The sequence below is a fragment of the Drosophila yakuba genome, chromosome X (genome assembly GCF_016746365.2).
Source record: "Drosophila yakuba strain Tai18E2 chromosome X, Prin_Dyak_Tai18E2_2.1, whole genome shotgun sequence".
In the NCBI taxonomy this organism is placed as follows: Eukaryota; Metazoa; Arthropoda; class Insecta; order Diptera; family Drosophilidae; genus Drosophila; species Drosophila yakuba.
In genome coordinates this window covers 9,688,051-9,701,562 of record NC_052526.2, presented here as the reverse complement: position 1 = coordinate 9,701,562, position 13,512 = coordinate 9,688,051, and the positions used below count along the sequence as shown (strand labels likewise).

The window sequence follows — 13,512 nt, the reverse complement described above, 5'->3', positions numbered from 1 at the left end:
TTAAATATTTCTTCGTGTTTCTTTGTACTTTACTTTTTAAGCAAAAAAAAATAAAAATAACGAAAATTATAACAGCCAGTAAACGAATTATTTCTTGCACCTAATTCAAACCACATGCTAAATTTACGGTATAACATATAACAGTATTTTCTACGGTATTTGTTCAAACATTTTTTAAACACACTTAGTATTTCTTTTTTTGGATTTCAATTGGACGGGTCGCGGGGAAATGAGCTTAGTTTACATATTCATTATTTAGTCATCTCCGCTCCGACTGCTTTTTGTTTTAGTTTCCCCATTACTTTGCTTTAAATTTGTGCATTTATTTCTTTTAAACTTGTTCAATATCAATCAATATTTGTACAGCTGGAGGTATTTTGTTTCACTTGGTTGTAGCATTAAGTTGAGTGGTTGCCTAGCCATTCAGCTTCCAGCAAGTGTTCATTTGTTGTTGCTAAAAAGAGTCGAAAAGAAACAGAAGGGGTTTAGAAACAGGCTTTTTTGAAATTATAATAACTTAACTGACTTATTCATAAAGAGCACAAAAAGTAGTTATTAGCTACTATTTGTAAGGCATTTCATTAAAAATACTTTGTTAATACCCAAGAATTTATTTAGCACTTCATTTCAACATCATTATCCATCACTTCTTTATGCCTCATCCATTTGCGATTTTTCTCTTAATTAAAAGAATACTTTAATTACATTAAAATTTTTATTTCCCACTACCTGGCGAACTGACACAAAAAAATGTTTATATCATTGTTGATCAGCTCTGTGCTGTCACCTGTTGGTTTGTTTTTCTGCAGCTGCCGCTAAATGCTTCTTAAATACCTTTTGTTTTTAACTTTTTGTTATCTCGTTGACTTTGTGCCTGTTTTGTGAATGTATAAACCGGTTAAATCCAAAAAAACAAAAGTTAGCACCACCAGTTGCAAATTAAGGGAATTATTGAACCCGAGTTGAACCGCCATTGCTGATACATATATCACTTGAATTACTTTTTTTTTTCTGCCGACTTCAACACATTTTAATGGGGCTCAATTTATTATCCTAAGCTGCTCGATTGATTGCTATTCCAACTTGTATCTCTAGTTTGTTCGCTCAATCTTACATGTTTTTAAACATTATTATCTTAACATTAATATATTAAAGAAAGTCTAGAATAACAACACAATTTGTTAGCTTTGGCAAACCAATCTACCATTTATTTACGTGTTTAAGAAATATAAATTGTAGAGCCCCATTTTCGAGAGCTTCTTCTGCATCTGATAATTAATATACAAAGTAAATAATTCAACATTTTATCTCGGAATCATGCAACCAGCTAATTCCTTTGGATTTGCCGAACTATCCTTAAAATGGCAGCTGCTCTAGTTTCTATCCCCACCTTTTATCTTCAGTTTCATCTTTAATTCCTCAAACAAAGTATGTATACAATGTATATATTTATTTTGTGCGCATTTATTTCAAGTGTTGCTTGGCAGTCTAAATCAAATATATATATAAGAAGATAAACTTCTTTACGAGTGTCCCCAACTTTTTCCCAAAAGCTCACACAGACAGGCGCGGGCACGCACTTATATTGCTATTTCTGTGTGTGTTTGTATTTGTGTGTATGGTGTGTGTATGCGTGTGCCTGTGTGAATCAAGGACAACTGAATCCTGCGGCATTAGAAGCCCCCCTGCGGGTGGACGTTGTACGTAGGTGGGCGTGTGTACACACACAATCAGATGGAGGTTCCCACTGCGTGTCTGTGTGCGTGCGTGTGTGGGTTTGCTACAGTGAACACAGTACGTACTGGATTTTTTAGATTCCGTGCAAAGTGGTATAAAATATTGTTTCTCCCCTTTTCCCATCTAAATGACAAAACAATGTAGTTTAAAAATGTTTCCATAACATCAATTAACCTTGTTTTCCAGACGTATCCCATTTCTAAAAATAAGAGTTGGAAAAAATCCACGAAATCCGCTTTGTATACACGTGTAAACCCTTTTTAATGCCTTTCTTTTTCTAGTTTCGCCTAATGTAAGCTCCACTCGGTTTTCAGGGACATCGCAGGCACGCAAAAAATCTTCGCAAACATTTTTCCTGGGCTGTGCTGTTTGTTTGTGCTGTGCGGTTGACACACGCACCACCCGATCAGCCACCGCACCAGCAACCACCCAACCACCCACCGTGAAGCTGCAGTGGCTCCGCTCTTGGAGCAGTATCTGTATCTGTAGCTGCGGCTGTATCTGTATCTGGTTATGGGTCTGGAACTGGGGTCCGAGTTTTGGGGCCTGGGTCAATCACCCGCCAGCGGGTCGTAATTGCAGTAAGAGGGGTAAAAACAAAAAAAAATAAACAGCTCAAAGCACACACGCAAAAATAACAAAAAATAAATTAAAATGTAATATATAAAAAAACCTTTTCTGCTCACTGCTTTTTATAATTTTTCTTTTTTTTGTTGTATGTTTTGCACTTGTCCATTTTTTGTATTTGTATTACGGCGAGGCGACGTAGAAGAAAAAGAATAAAACAAAAATAAATTCAAGTGCTCCGTCAAAATAAAGCAGAAAAATAAGAAAAGAAAAGAAAAGAAAAGAAGAATGAGAACGGCAGAAATGGGCGAGAAAAAGGCGAAAAGCTATTTGCCAGACAACGACAACGAACTTTGGGTCTACAGGGGATTTGCAGGGGATAATCGGTGGAAGAACGCGAGAGAACCCCAAGCAAACGACACACACAGAGTGAGGAGTGATGAGAGAGTATTCGCTCAGCGGTAACAAAATAAATAAATTATATAATTTGCTTTGACGTTTGACGTACCCCTCCTCCCAAAACCCAAACCCCCGTTCCCCTTCCACACTTTCGGTTTGTTTACATTTGCAATAGTTAAAGTTACATCGAATGGAGCGCGTTAGATTGGGTTTGAACCGCGGGGCGTATACGCAATATTACGTATACGTCTCGCTGCGCGCCATTGTATGGAAGTCATTTATAAATAGAGGAAAAAAAAAGAAGAATACAACAAAAATGCCTGCTAATAGATCATTAGAGTGGATCATTTTGCCAGTGCCGAACGGATTTTTTTCGGAGGGGAATTGCGATTGTGGTTGGGGTGTTTGACTTATAGGCGATATGCCTTGGCAGCCCCTTTGATGTCTGCAAAATTCCAAGTATGCTAATGAATGAAGTTCATTGAATTTGAGACATATCCACTTCTGCCTTATCATTTTGATGATATTTTTTTAATATTCTTCAGGTGGTATCGGTTTATATATTTACTTAAACTTGACACCTCATCTAAGCTGTGCGGTTGCACAAAATGTAGAACGTCTTTGCCAATTTGCCTGGAAGCCACAGACATGTATTTTTGTAGAGAGTTAGGAACAGAAAATGGGAACTTATTATTTAAAACTATTCTACTCATCGAGCAGAGATTATTTACTATAATAAATAAACAGAAATTAATGGGCACAACAAATATATCCGATAGTTCGTTAGTATTTGATTCAAAATAGGTTGATAATATCTAGAAAAAGTCCTTGCTGGGCTAATTACAAGAGCGGCGTTATAAAAGAACAATCAAGCTAGCGAGACGCTGCTGTTTCGACCTGGCCCAAAGCTGACGTCGACATCAGGTGGTGGCTGGCAAAAAGTTGTCGCAAAAACCAAAAATAGCCGAGCACTCGATGGAGGGGGAGAAAGAGAGCAGCTGAAGAACGAGAGCGGACGGAGAAGAGAAGAAAGAGCTATTGGAAGAAAGAGGCAAGAGCCAGAGAGGGCGGGAAGAACGTGGCCGTTAAAGCACGTTCTACGAAGATTTGCGAGTGCACTTTGCATAACATTCCATAACATAGGTAATATGGGAGAAACTACAGCGATTGGAGCACAGAGATGCTCGAAAACCATATCAGTTCCCCAGAGTTACAAAATCAAAATAAAATATATGAAATTATAGTTACTAGCTGTCTGAATAGAATGCGGAGCTTTCAAACTGATTATATAGCTAATCTGTTGAAGAAACAAAACTAGTTTGACCTATAGAGACTTTGAGAAAGGTAAAATGTTAAGAAGAGAAATAAGACGCTAAAGGATACATAAAAATGGAACACCTTATTCCTGGCCACTGGGCGTATGCGTTATGGTGTGCCTCGTTTATTGCACATACGCCATGTGAACCGCAGCAAGCGTGGCTAATCTAAGCCAAATCGATTTGATTAGCATAGCTGCCTAAGATGGCGTCAAGCTATCTCGGCTATATGCGATCCAATCAGGCATGCTAAATTCGCCTCCAATTAAGATTCGATTTATCGATAAACTTGTGTTTTGGCAGTCCGCATTCTTTGCGGCTCGATTTGATTGCCCTTAATTTATGATAGCTTACATTGTGTTTTCTATTTCATGCGAATGAAATAAAAATTTGAAATATTTTTCCTACTATGTAGTTTTTCCGGTTGTATATTACAATTTGAATTGTGGAAAAAACGAGTAGTACCATTAGTTTGCTCATTTCAATTTGAAGAGCATTTTGGCATTCCAATTGGCATTCTCTTGGTAAACTTTCTCTGCCTTAAATTATGCTCGACTGCCAGAGAATCTGACACATTTAATTGAAAATTAAATATTTAACTTAAAATGGCAAGTTATTCAAGTAGTGGACGTCATTTCATGGGGTCGCCAGCGGTTGGATGTCGTTTTTATTGTCTAGGTTAGGTTATCAATTGCCGCTGCTTAGGTCCGCTTTCAGTACAGGTTCGGCTTTCCTTTTCCCGCAGCTTTCGAGCGTCTTGGCCCCCTCGTCTAAAACACACCTCCCCTCCACCCTGAACACATTTTAGCGTCGAGCTTTTGACTCTCTGTACCGCTTGGTCCGCTCAACGCTGAACGCTGAACGCTGAACGCTGAACGCTCGGCGAACGTTTGACGCTCAGCTAAAACGATCGCTCTTAGACGCGACGTCAGCAAAAAATTTGATGAGGGCGACAAGAACAACAAATTATACAAAAAACTGTAAATATGTTTACTTATACGAACTCGTTAAATATATATTAAATAAAGAAAAATGCAACAGCAAATGCACTGCATCCTTTAAAGTCCTTCAGAATCAAACAGACATCACAAATTATATGATTTTTTAAAGAAATATAGCTATAGTTATATAGCAAGTGCCTATGGATTTTTAAGGTATTTGTATTTATAACATTTTCCTATGCTTCAACTTAATTGAATTGCCAGCATCAGCATGCAACGCAGAAATGAATTATCAAACATAAACCAAAACAAAAGCCAAAAAGTAACAGAGAAAATAATAAAAATTAAAAACATCCATACAAAAATGATCAGCATCATCATCATCATCATCATCACCATCGGCAACAGCAAACAGAAAACCTTGAGAGCAGCAGCAAAGCAGCCGAACAAAAAACAACAAAAATCTAAAGAAAAAACCAAACCGAATGGCAAAAAAAAAAAAACACTTTTATTGATCGGAACTCGGAACTGGTAAAATCGTTGAAAAACTGATGTTATGCTGGGCTATTTATATTTACTTTTATTGCTATTATCATCCAAAGTCCATCACTCTTTCTATGCTGCCTACAAGTTCAAGGGAGGCCAAGAACCCATCATAAAGTGCCCCCGCCATATAGCCATATAACATCTATGTATATTCATTGGAATCCGTTGATCTCCGCACACCCATTAAAGCGCAGATCTGGAATTTGGCCATATTCACATTTTCCGCTTTCGTGCTTTTTGGGTATGCCGCAGTCGATAGACTCGAGTTCTGGTTTGTTTTGTATTTCGTTTTTTTGTATTGTTTTTTTTTTTTTTTTTAAATTAAATAAGTCGAAAAAAGAAACTGGAAATTCATTAATATGTTAATTTTATTTGTCTTGCCTCATTGATTGTGTCGATGCGAATGTGATAGTTTTTAGCATTTCTATGTGTTTGTGGCTGGGCAAACGTTAATGTTGGCTAAGCAGATTTTCGGAGGATGACAAACACAGACAGTGGGAATGTTTTTCGTAAATCGAAACTTTTCCCAAGTCAACAAAAAACTGAATCCTTCTCGGGTTTCGATCGCGCAAAAATGCGCGCACGCGCCGCTGATTTCAGCACATATATGCTACACCATATAAAACCAACACTTTGCTCAATAAAACATCGAAATCAGTGAACAAAAACGGAAATGAAATAGTACAAGCACTGCAGTACTCTGAGCAACAGCATCTAGTACAGCGAATTCAACAATACACCAACCACTGTTCACCAACAGCTGCTAAACTCGAACGTTCCAACAATATTCATTTTGCGCTCAGAAATTGATTGTTGAAACTGCAGTGCACCATCGCAGAACACAAAAAATACCAGCGCTTGTTCAACAATACACCAACAGCGGTATTAAAGGACCTTCAGAAATATACTAGTGGTATAATTGGAGTTTTTCATACACCAACGTTTGGTTGTTGAATCTGTAAGTACTGTATGATTTAGGTTCACCGCCATCTACCTTTTTTTTTTTATAATAATTCCTCTCGAGCGCGTTTTTATCTTGTTATTTCAAACGTTTTTTTTTACACAAAAGCACAAGCACTGGCACAAAACACACACACACGTAAAAAAAAGCGCGGGGGGAGGGGGTGTTTTGTCAAAACGAAGTTTGTTTGTTGCTTGTTGTATTTCGGTTTTAATTCCTCCTATATTTTTTTTTCAACTTTTATTTGGGGCTCTGGGGGGCACTGTTTGATATTCCAATTCCATTCGTTAGCGCGGCGCCATTTACGTTGCTTGAGCGTGTTCTTTGCATTTTAGCAGCGGCGGCGACCACGAAAAAGGCAAGTTGAAAGAGAAGGAAACTCGCACAATCGCCTCACACACGTACGCAGTGCCAAAGAAACATTTAGATACAAATGCGAAATGCGAAATACGAATACTCATAAAAAATAAAAAATAATAATAAATACGAAACAGCGACGGCTGGCTGCTGGCTGCTAACCGAATTCGAACTCCAAGCTCCAAGCGAACCGAACCGAACGAACACCAAGCGGAAAGCGGACCAAGCGAACGTCGCGACGCGTCCGTCCGTACCGCTACAGAAACAAAAATTAATTACATATATTGAAATCACAAACTAAACTAATCAGCCAGACGACGAGCGGAGCGGAGCAGCGACGGCGGCAGTGGCAGCGGCAGCGGAGAGCCGAGCGGCGAATCAGCTGCCCGGAAAGCTAACGACGCTCCTCTCTCTCCCGCTCTCTAGGTGCCGCTGCCCCAAAGTCCCAAAGCCCCAAAGAAACAGAAACAACAGAAACAGAAACCGAAACAGCAGGGAAAAGAGCATGGAAGATGAAATATACAATAAAAGCTTCGCTCGCCAACGGCCGCGGTGCGACAGAGATGGCAAAACGCCCACCAGCAGCGGGTGCAAGCGAGAGCGCAGCAACAACCTGCGTTGAAAAGCTGGCGAGACCTTGACTAAGGTTTCCGGCCGGGAAACCCTCGTCGAGTTCATGCTCACCCAGTACACCGGGAGAAATGCGTGACTGAAAGCTGAACTTTTGCAAAAAATAACTACATTGGAAATTACTTTACAATATAAATATAAGCTATAGGTTTTTAAAAACAATCTTTTAATTCACATCACAGAAAAATCGATCGTTTTGGAATCCCTGCCAAAGATGCTTAAAAGTATGCCATACTTTTCAGTCTACGCTGCTGTCACGAATTGCGTGCTCGGAAAATGGGTTTCCCACTTTTCTCGCAGTGCACCGTGACTCTCTGCGCTCTCTCTGTCTCTAACGTTTTCTCATTTTCTGAGTTCCCTCTCTGAAAAGCTTTTGCATTGGGCTAGAGCAGAAGCAGAGTCGCTGTTTAGTCTATGAACTTGACGCTGGCGTCTTACACAATGCTTCTTCTTCTTGCTGCTTCTCTACACCAACACAGAGACATCCAAGCACACACACACACACCCAAACAGGAAGAAAAACACACACTCACACGCGCACTTAGAACGGAGGGAGCGCACTCTCAACAAAATTACACTCCCTATCGGCTGTTATAGGGATATATATACATACATACATATATGTTTATATGCATATATGGATTGGCCTGATATCGGCCAGATTTGCCGAGCTCTAGCACTAACCTAGGAACTGGAAACGGGCTGGAGTGCCTGGGAAACCTCGAGAGGAGACTCCGCCGTGCCACGAGACTAGGGACCACGGAGACGCCACTTGGCCAAACGGGCCGCTTCCACTGCAGCAACGGCCGATGCGGAGTGACAACGCGTCGTGGGACTTGGGCAGATGCCGACCGACTGCCACCGATGAGGCCCGGTCCAAAGACGTCGGATGGGCGGACGAGCAGGCGAACGGACGGACGGATGGATGGACGGACGAACGGACAGACGTACGGACAGCAGCCAGGACGCTCGCGCTCAGACAGCTTTTAATGCGTTTCGGCGAGCGGAGCTTTTCATCCCCCCATTGCCCCGCTTCACCATCGCAGTTTTTCCTCTCCCGATTTCCACGCTTTCCCGAAGAGCAACAGTAACGCACAGGAGCCTAAAGTGGCTGGGCAGACAGGGCGCATACGCAACATTCGAGACGAACCAGCACTCCGCCACAGCCATCCCGCTCGCACTCACGCAACTCGGTCGGCACACTTGCGGTCACAAAATTAGATTGCATATAAAATATTCATCATTTAATTGTCAATATCATTGATATAATTTAAAATAAAGGGTTATAAAAACCCCTTAAGATGTAAAATTTAATGTAAATGTATTTACAAGTTTGTTATTAAAACTACAATTTTTAACAACTTGTTTTACTTAAAAATTTAGCTAACATCTTAAAATACATTTTTAAATTATCTCAGCGCAGCTCAACGGGAAATACAATATTAAGTTATTATATTAAATAGCTAAAAGCTATTTACAATATACGAGTATGTATATATACAAATAATTGTATAATAATTCAATAATATACAAATTAAACAAATTTTGTCTTGCAGCTCGCAGGTGCTACAATTGCGACCTCAGGTGTATAGTGCTTTCGTCGGCGCTGCTTTGGCTTATGAGTTTTCTTCGGTTATCTTGCGATAACACAATATAACACAAAATAATAAACACAAGAAAATGATAGATTCGGGGGGAGCGGATTGGTTAGAAGATTGAGTTTGACTAATCTCCGACATTCGATATGCGAATTTGATTTCACAGCGCAGCAACGCGCTTTAACGTCGTGGAATTTTTTAACATAATCAAATGGCGAATATTCAAGTACCAAAAATAGTGCACGAATCGAATCTAATATGCGATTAAAGCGGTTTAGGATTTATGTAGGCATGTACAACATACGTACATTATGCCAAAACGCTTATCGTAAACAAACTTCAGCTTATTTTGATAAAAAAAATATATATATTTAGATAGCTAAATTATCGAGTTGCTCGAATGGTAGAAAAACATCAAGCAATAAATAAATTTAGCTGACGAGACTCACTGGTCCCGCAAGATGCCCAGTTCCTCGGGCACAGCGAAAATGCGTATTTCCTTTTCGGTCATCAGGTCCTGTAGGAATGACAGTTCGTTCGGCAAAACCTTGCCTCCTTCCATTAGCAAGGCCTTGTCCCAGGGACACTCGTCAATGGCCATCAGAAGCACTTCCCTGCTGCGCTGAAAAGTTGCTTTCGTATCGGATAGGCATGTCATGTACAAGCGCCAGTAGATGGAGTTCCTGCGCAGTGCGCGATACTGCTCCTCCTCCATTTCCGAACGATTTGAATTGGTCGGAAGGTAAGTCTCAAACAAGTTGATCAAACGATTGCGCACCGCCACACGTATGGCGTCCTTCGAAAACGTATCAGTGGGCTCTATGATCTGAACGCGACTGTGAGCCGCAATGACCAGGTGCGCCAGTGAAGCGATACCGGCCTTGGTGCGTATGAAGCGGGCACGCTGCTTGTGCCACAGAATCGTTTTCAAGTTGGTCCAGTGCTGTAGAAACACCATATTTCGCGGAAACTCGTCGAGTCCTCGGTCCAGCAGATCCTCTAGCTTCCTCTCACTGAATCCGCAATAGATCTCAATATCGCCAGCTAGGGAGATGGACAACTGCAGCTGTAGTAGCTGTATTTCCATGACCTGCTCCCTAAGGAAACGCTTTCTTTCGCTGGTCTTCGCGGCCTCGGGCCCAAATTCCTTCTGCTGCAGGTCACTGAGAAACTGTTTAACCTCCAGATTTCGGGGATCATACAGTGTGTCGAGCAAAGAGAGAGCACGCAAAAGGATAAGCAGTCTGTTGGGCATGAAGTATTCTTCCAAAGCCATCTCAGCTGGCTGTGCATCGAGGGCTTTCAGTTCCGCATTTACCAGCTTTATTCCGCTCTTTATGCTTTCTACAATCACTTGCTTGGAGCTGATAGAAGTCTCGTCTAAAATGATATGTGTTTCGATACACAGTGAAACGAGTACATCGATGGCCCTATCCTTGTGACGATTTTGTATAAGCAATTCAGCACAAACTATATAGAGGTGCATTATGTCCGGACAGCTGATGCGGCTGGATTCGGCCGACTTTTCGGTGATTATCTTCCAAAATATGGAAAAGAAACGCCAGTCATTGTCATTATCATTCTGACCCTCGAATTCGCACAAGGCCAGCTCCGTATAAAAACGTACAACTTCCCGATTCTCCGACTTACTGATCTCTTCGCGAATCCGGTTTCGTGTATCCTTTACATAAGATTTCGTTAGCTTGCCCGTGAGCTTGTGCAGCACTATTAAGAGCCGCTGGAATCGCAGCCACAGAATCAGGAATATCCGTCGCTTGGTCTCCTCGTCGCTAAAAGCTTCGCTACATTTAAGAATCAAAGTACTGACGGTATCCGCATACACGTCATGTCCCACAAAGTGCGGCATAAAGCTGGGAGTCACGGACATTTCTTTAGCCAAGTTCATCATGGGCGCATCACAGTCCGCATAGTTCGACGCTGACACTGCATAGGAGTGCCTATCTGCTAGGACAGCGAAAAGCATTTCAATGGCCTCGGTCTCGCCGAACTCATCAATGCACGGATTTAATTTGTCTGCCAAACAGCAGCTGCGAATCAGGGGCATTTTCGTTAGTTGTACAACCACGAGCAGCAGGTGCAAGCGATTGTCCGGCGACTTCAGTGCGTGTGCATATGGGACAATATCGTCGCTGAACATGTAACGCTCGGTATCCCATTCTCCTTTGAAGTCTTCAATCGACGAGGACGTCGAGATTGGATACGGCAGGTAGCAGTACGCCTGTCTGAGTTTCTCCACTCGCGTCCAGATCTCGGGCATCGGCATTCCCGAACCCAGCACCATTTCCTCAAACTCGATTAATGGTGCTTCATTGGCGGCACTTGCCTCCAGGCAATTCATCGTCAGGCCCGGGAAATTCAGCTCCATTGACAAACGAATCACGGAAAACATCCTGTTTATATTGCCCGATTGGCGTAGGAATAGTAAGCAATTGTGAAAAAGTTTGAGCATTATCACATCCGTTTCCGTCGTCTCGAATCTCCTGGTTATTTCATCGGTGTGTCCCACGTGCATTCGGCGCATGCTGTACGCGTAAATCTGGAGCACAGCTGGCACCCTGCAACGCGCCATGTTGCCTTGGGTGACCATTATTAGGTTTGTCCACAGTATGTACTCGAAGGGGTTTCTCTTCAGCATTTTCTCGAAGCGCGCAGCAACCTAAACAAATAAATATTTTTGGATATGTATATATCAGTTAATAAAATGTTATGTTTTCTTATGTACAATCGTTTCTTAAAATTGTTTTATTGCAATTCGCGCGATAAATAAAAGGGCGTTCTATTTGTTTGTGCTTACCAAATAAATTTGTTTTAAAATATATTTCCAAATATTTTGGTGTCGTCGGCATGGAAAGGGGAAATTGACTAATGTGGCTAATGACGACAGTATGTGAATGTGGCTAATGACTTGACAGTATGATTAAAACGTACTAGATTCTATTTCCAAAATATTACCGGGCTACTACGATGAATATACTTATAAGTGGCATAGTTATTCTTGTTTAAAAATGTTACTAATTCAACCTTTTACGAAACCCAATAAAAATTAACCCATAGATTACCTCGCTGGCCTGATATGTGGCGTTGGCCACGTCCGTGTAGAGCCGCAGAATCTGTTGATTGGACGGATGGTGTTCCAGTGCCGCTTCCAGGGTGTGCAGCTGGTGCTCCGCCACCGCCAGTCGATTGGCCTTGTCCAAATTGAGATTCAGCAGGCGGTGCAGCTCCAGCCAGTGGTCCAGCACCTCGGGCTCCCGCTGTACGAGCACTTTGCTGCGGGTGAGCTGCTCCTGCAGCCTGGCCACCTCCTCCTCGCTGAGTGCTTCCACGGGCAGCTGCTTTTTGACGTACCGACTGTTCTTCAGGCTCAATTTGGAGTCGGCCCTTGAGAAGCCACGGTGCTTGTGGTTCTCATCCCGCAGTCGTGCCATCCGTGTTTTGTAGCGTGGTCGTGTGGGTTTAGTCAGGGTGTTGATGTTTCTATAGGAGCTGTTGCTCTTCTTGTCCACATAGAACTCATCGCTGGCATCGAATTCTAGACGTTTACCCCGGGGAATTTCCTTGGTTTTGGGTACATCCTCTTGCTTGTCCTTGTCCGCCTCCTCCTCGGAGTCCTCGCTGCTGGAGGAGCTGTCTGGTTGGGCTTCCTGAGTTGCTATATTTACATCTTCTATATGTTTTTGAATGTAACTCTCGTTGTTTTTCCAATTCGCGCCTGTTGCTGTCGCCTCTTCTGGTTTCGCCTCCTCTTTCGCACTGCCGGGTGCTAGGGGCTGGCCACCGCCATAGGCGGGAAATAGAGACATGCTAAACAGTCAATTTATTTACTTAACAACAAATTGGTAACGAATTCCGGTCCGTTTATTTGATATTAACTTTGTTTATGGTTGGCACTTTAGAGGTGGACTATTGCCGATTAGTAACTTATCGAAATCTAGTGTGGCTCCCAACCATTTGGCTGGAAACTCCACTAATGCAGCTGTGACTAGAACCTATTAAAATTATTTTATACATTTATATTCCTTAAAATATTTCATTTTATTTGGCTTCTTTTTTAGTTTACTTTCAATATAGGTTGTATTTTACTGGAAAAGGAGCTTTTATTAAAATTCGTAATTTCCAGAGCTTTAGCTAAGTCTCCACTTTTGTAGACTTCTTAGCGGTGTTTCCAACCAAAAAGGTTTCCAAAAAGGTTTTGAATATTTTGGCATGATTAAACACTTATAAGAATATCCCGCCCACCTAAAAAAAAAAACTCAAGATACGAAGCTTCATGCATATTTATGTATATACAGATGTGCGAATAGCACCAAAAACGAAGTTTTACGAAAGGCACCGAATTCATTTTGTTTACGTGTAAAAAAAAAAAACAGATAAACGTACCCGTTTTTGCTTGACCCATTAAAATTGAATTATTTCCGTTATGCTATTATGTGAAACTA

General features: G+C 41.5%; 1 protein-coding gene across 2 annotated transcripts; it reads right to left on the bottom strand.

Annotated features, from left to right (window-relative positions):
- Window positions 1–3: 3 nt before the first annotated feature.
- Window positions 4–12,969, bottom strand: LOC6524805 (nuclear exosome regulator NRDE2). Of its 2 annotated transcripts, none has more exons than XM_002100611.4 (3): window positions 12,133–12,969; window positions 8,139–11,729; window positions 4–454 (listed from the first exon to the last, which is right to left on the bottom strand). In XM_002100611.4, the coding sequence occupies exons 1-2, from the start codon at window positions 12,874–12,876 to the stop codon at window positions 9,498–9,500; spliced, it is 2,976 nt and encodes a 991-aa protein (XP_002100647.1). In that variant the 5' UTR covers window positions 12,877–12,969; the 3' UTR covers window positions 4–454; window positions 8,139–9,497. The 2 variants fall into 2 exon arrangements, with proteins under 2 accessions (XP_002100647.1, XP_043062952.1); XM_043207017.1 differs by having other exon boundaries at window positions 4–32.
- Between the last annotated feature and the right edge of the window lie 543 nt (window positions 12,970–13,512).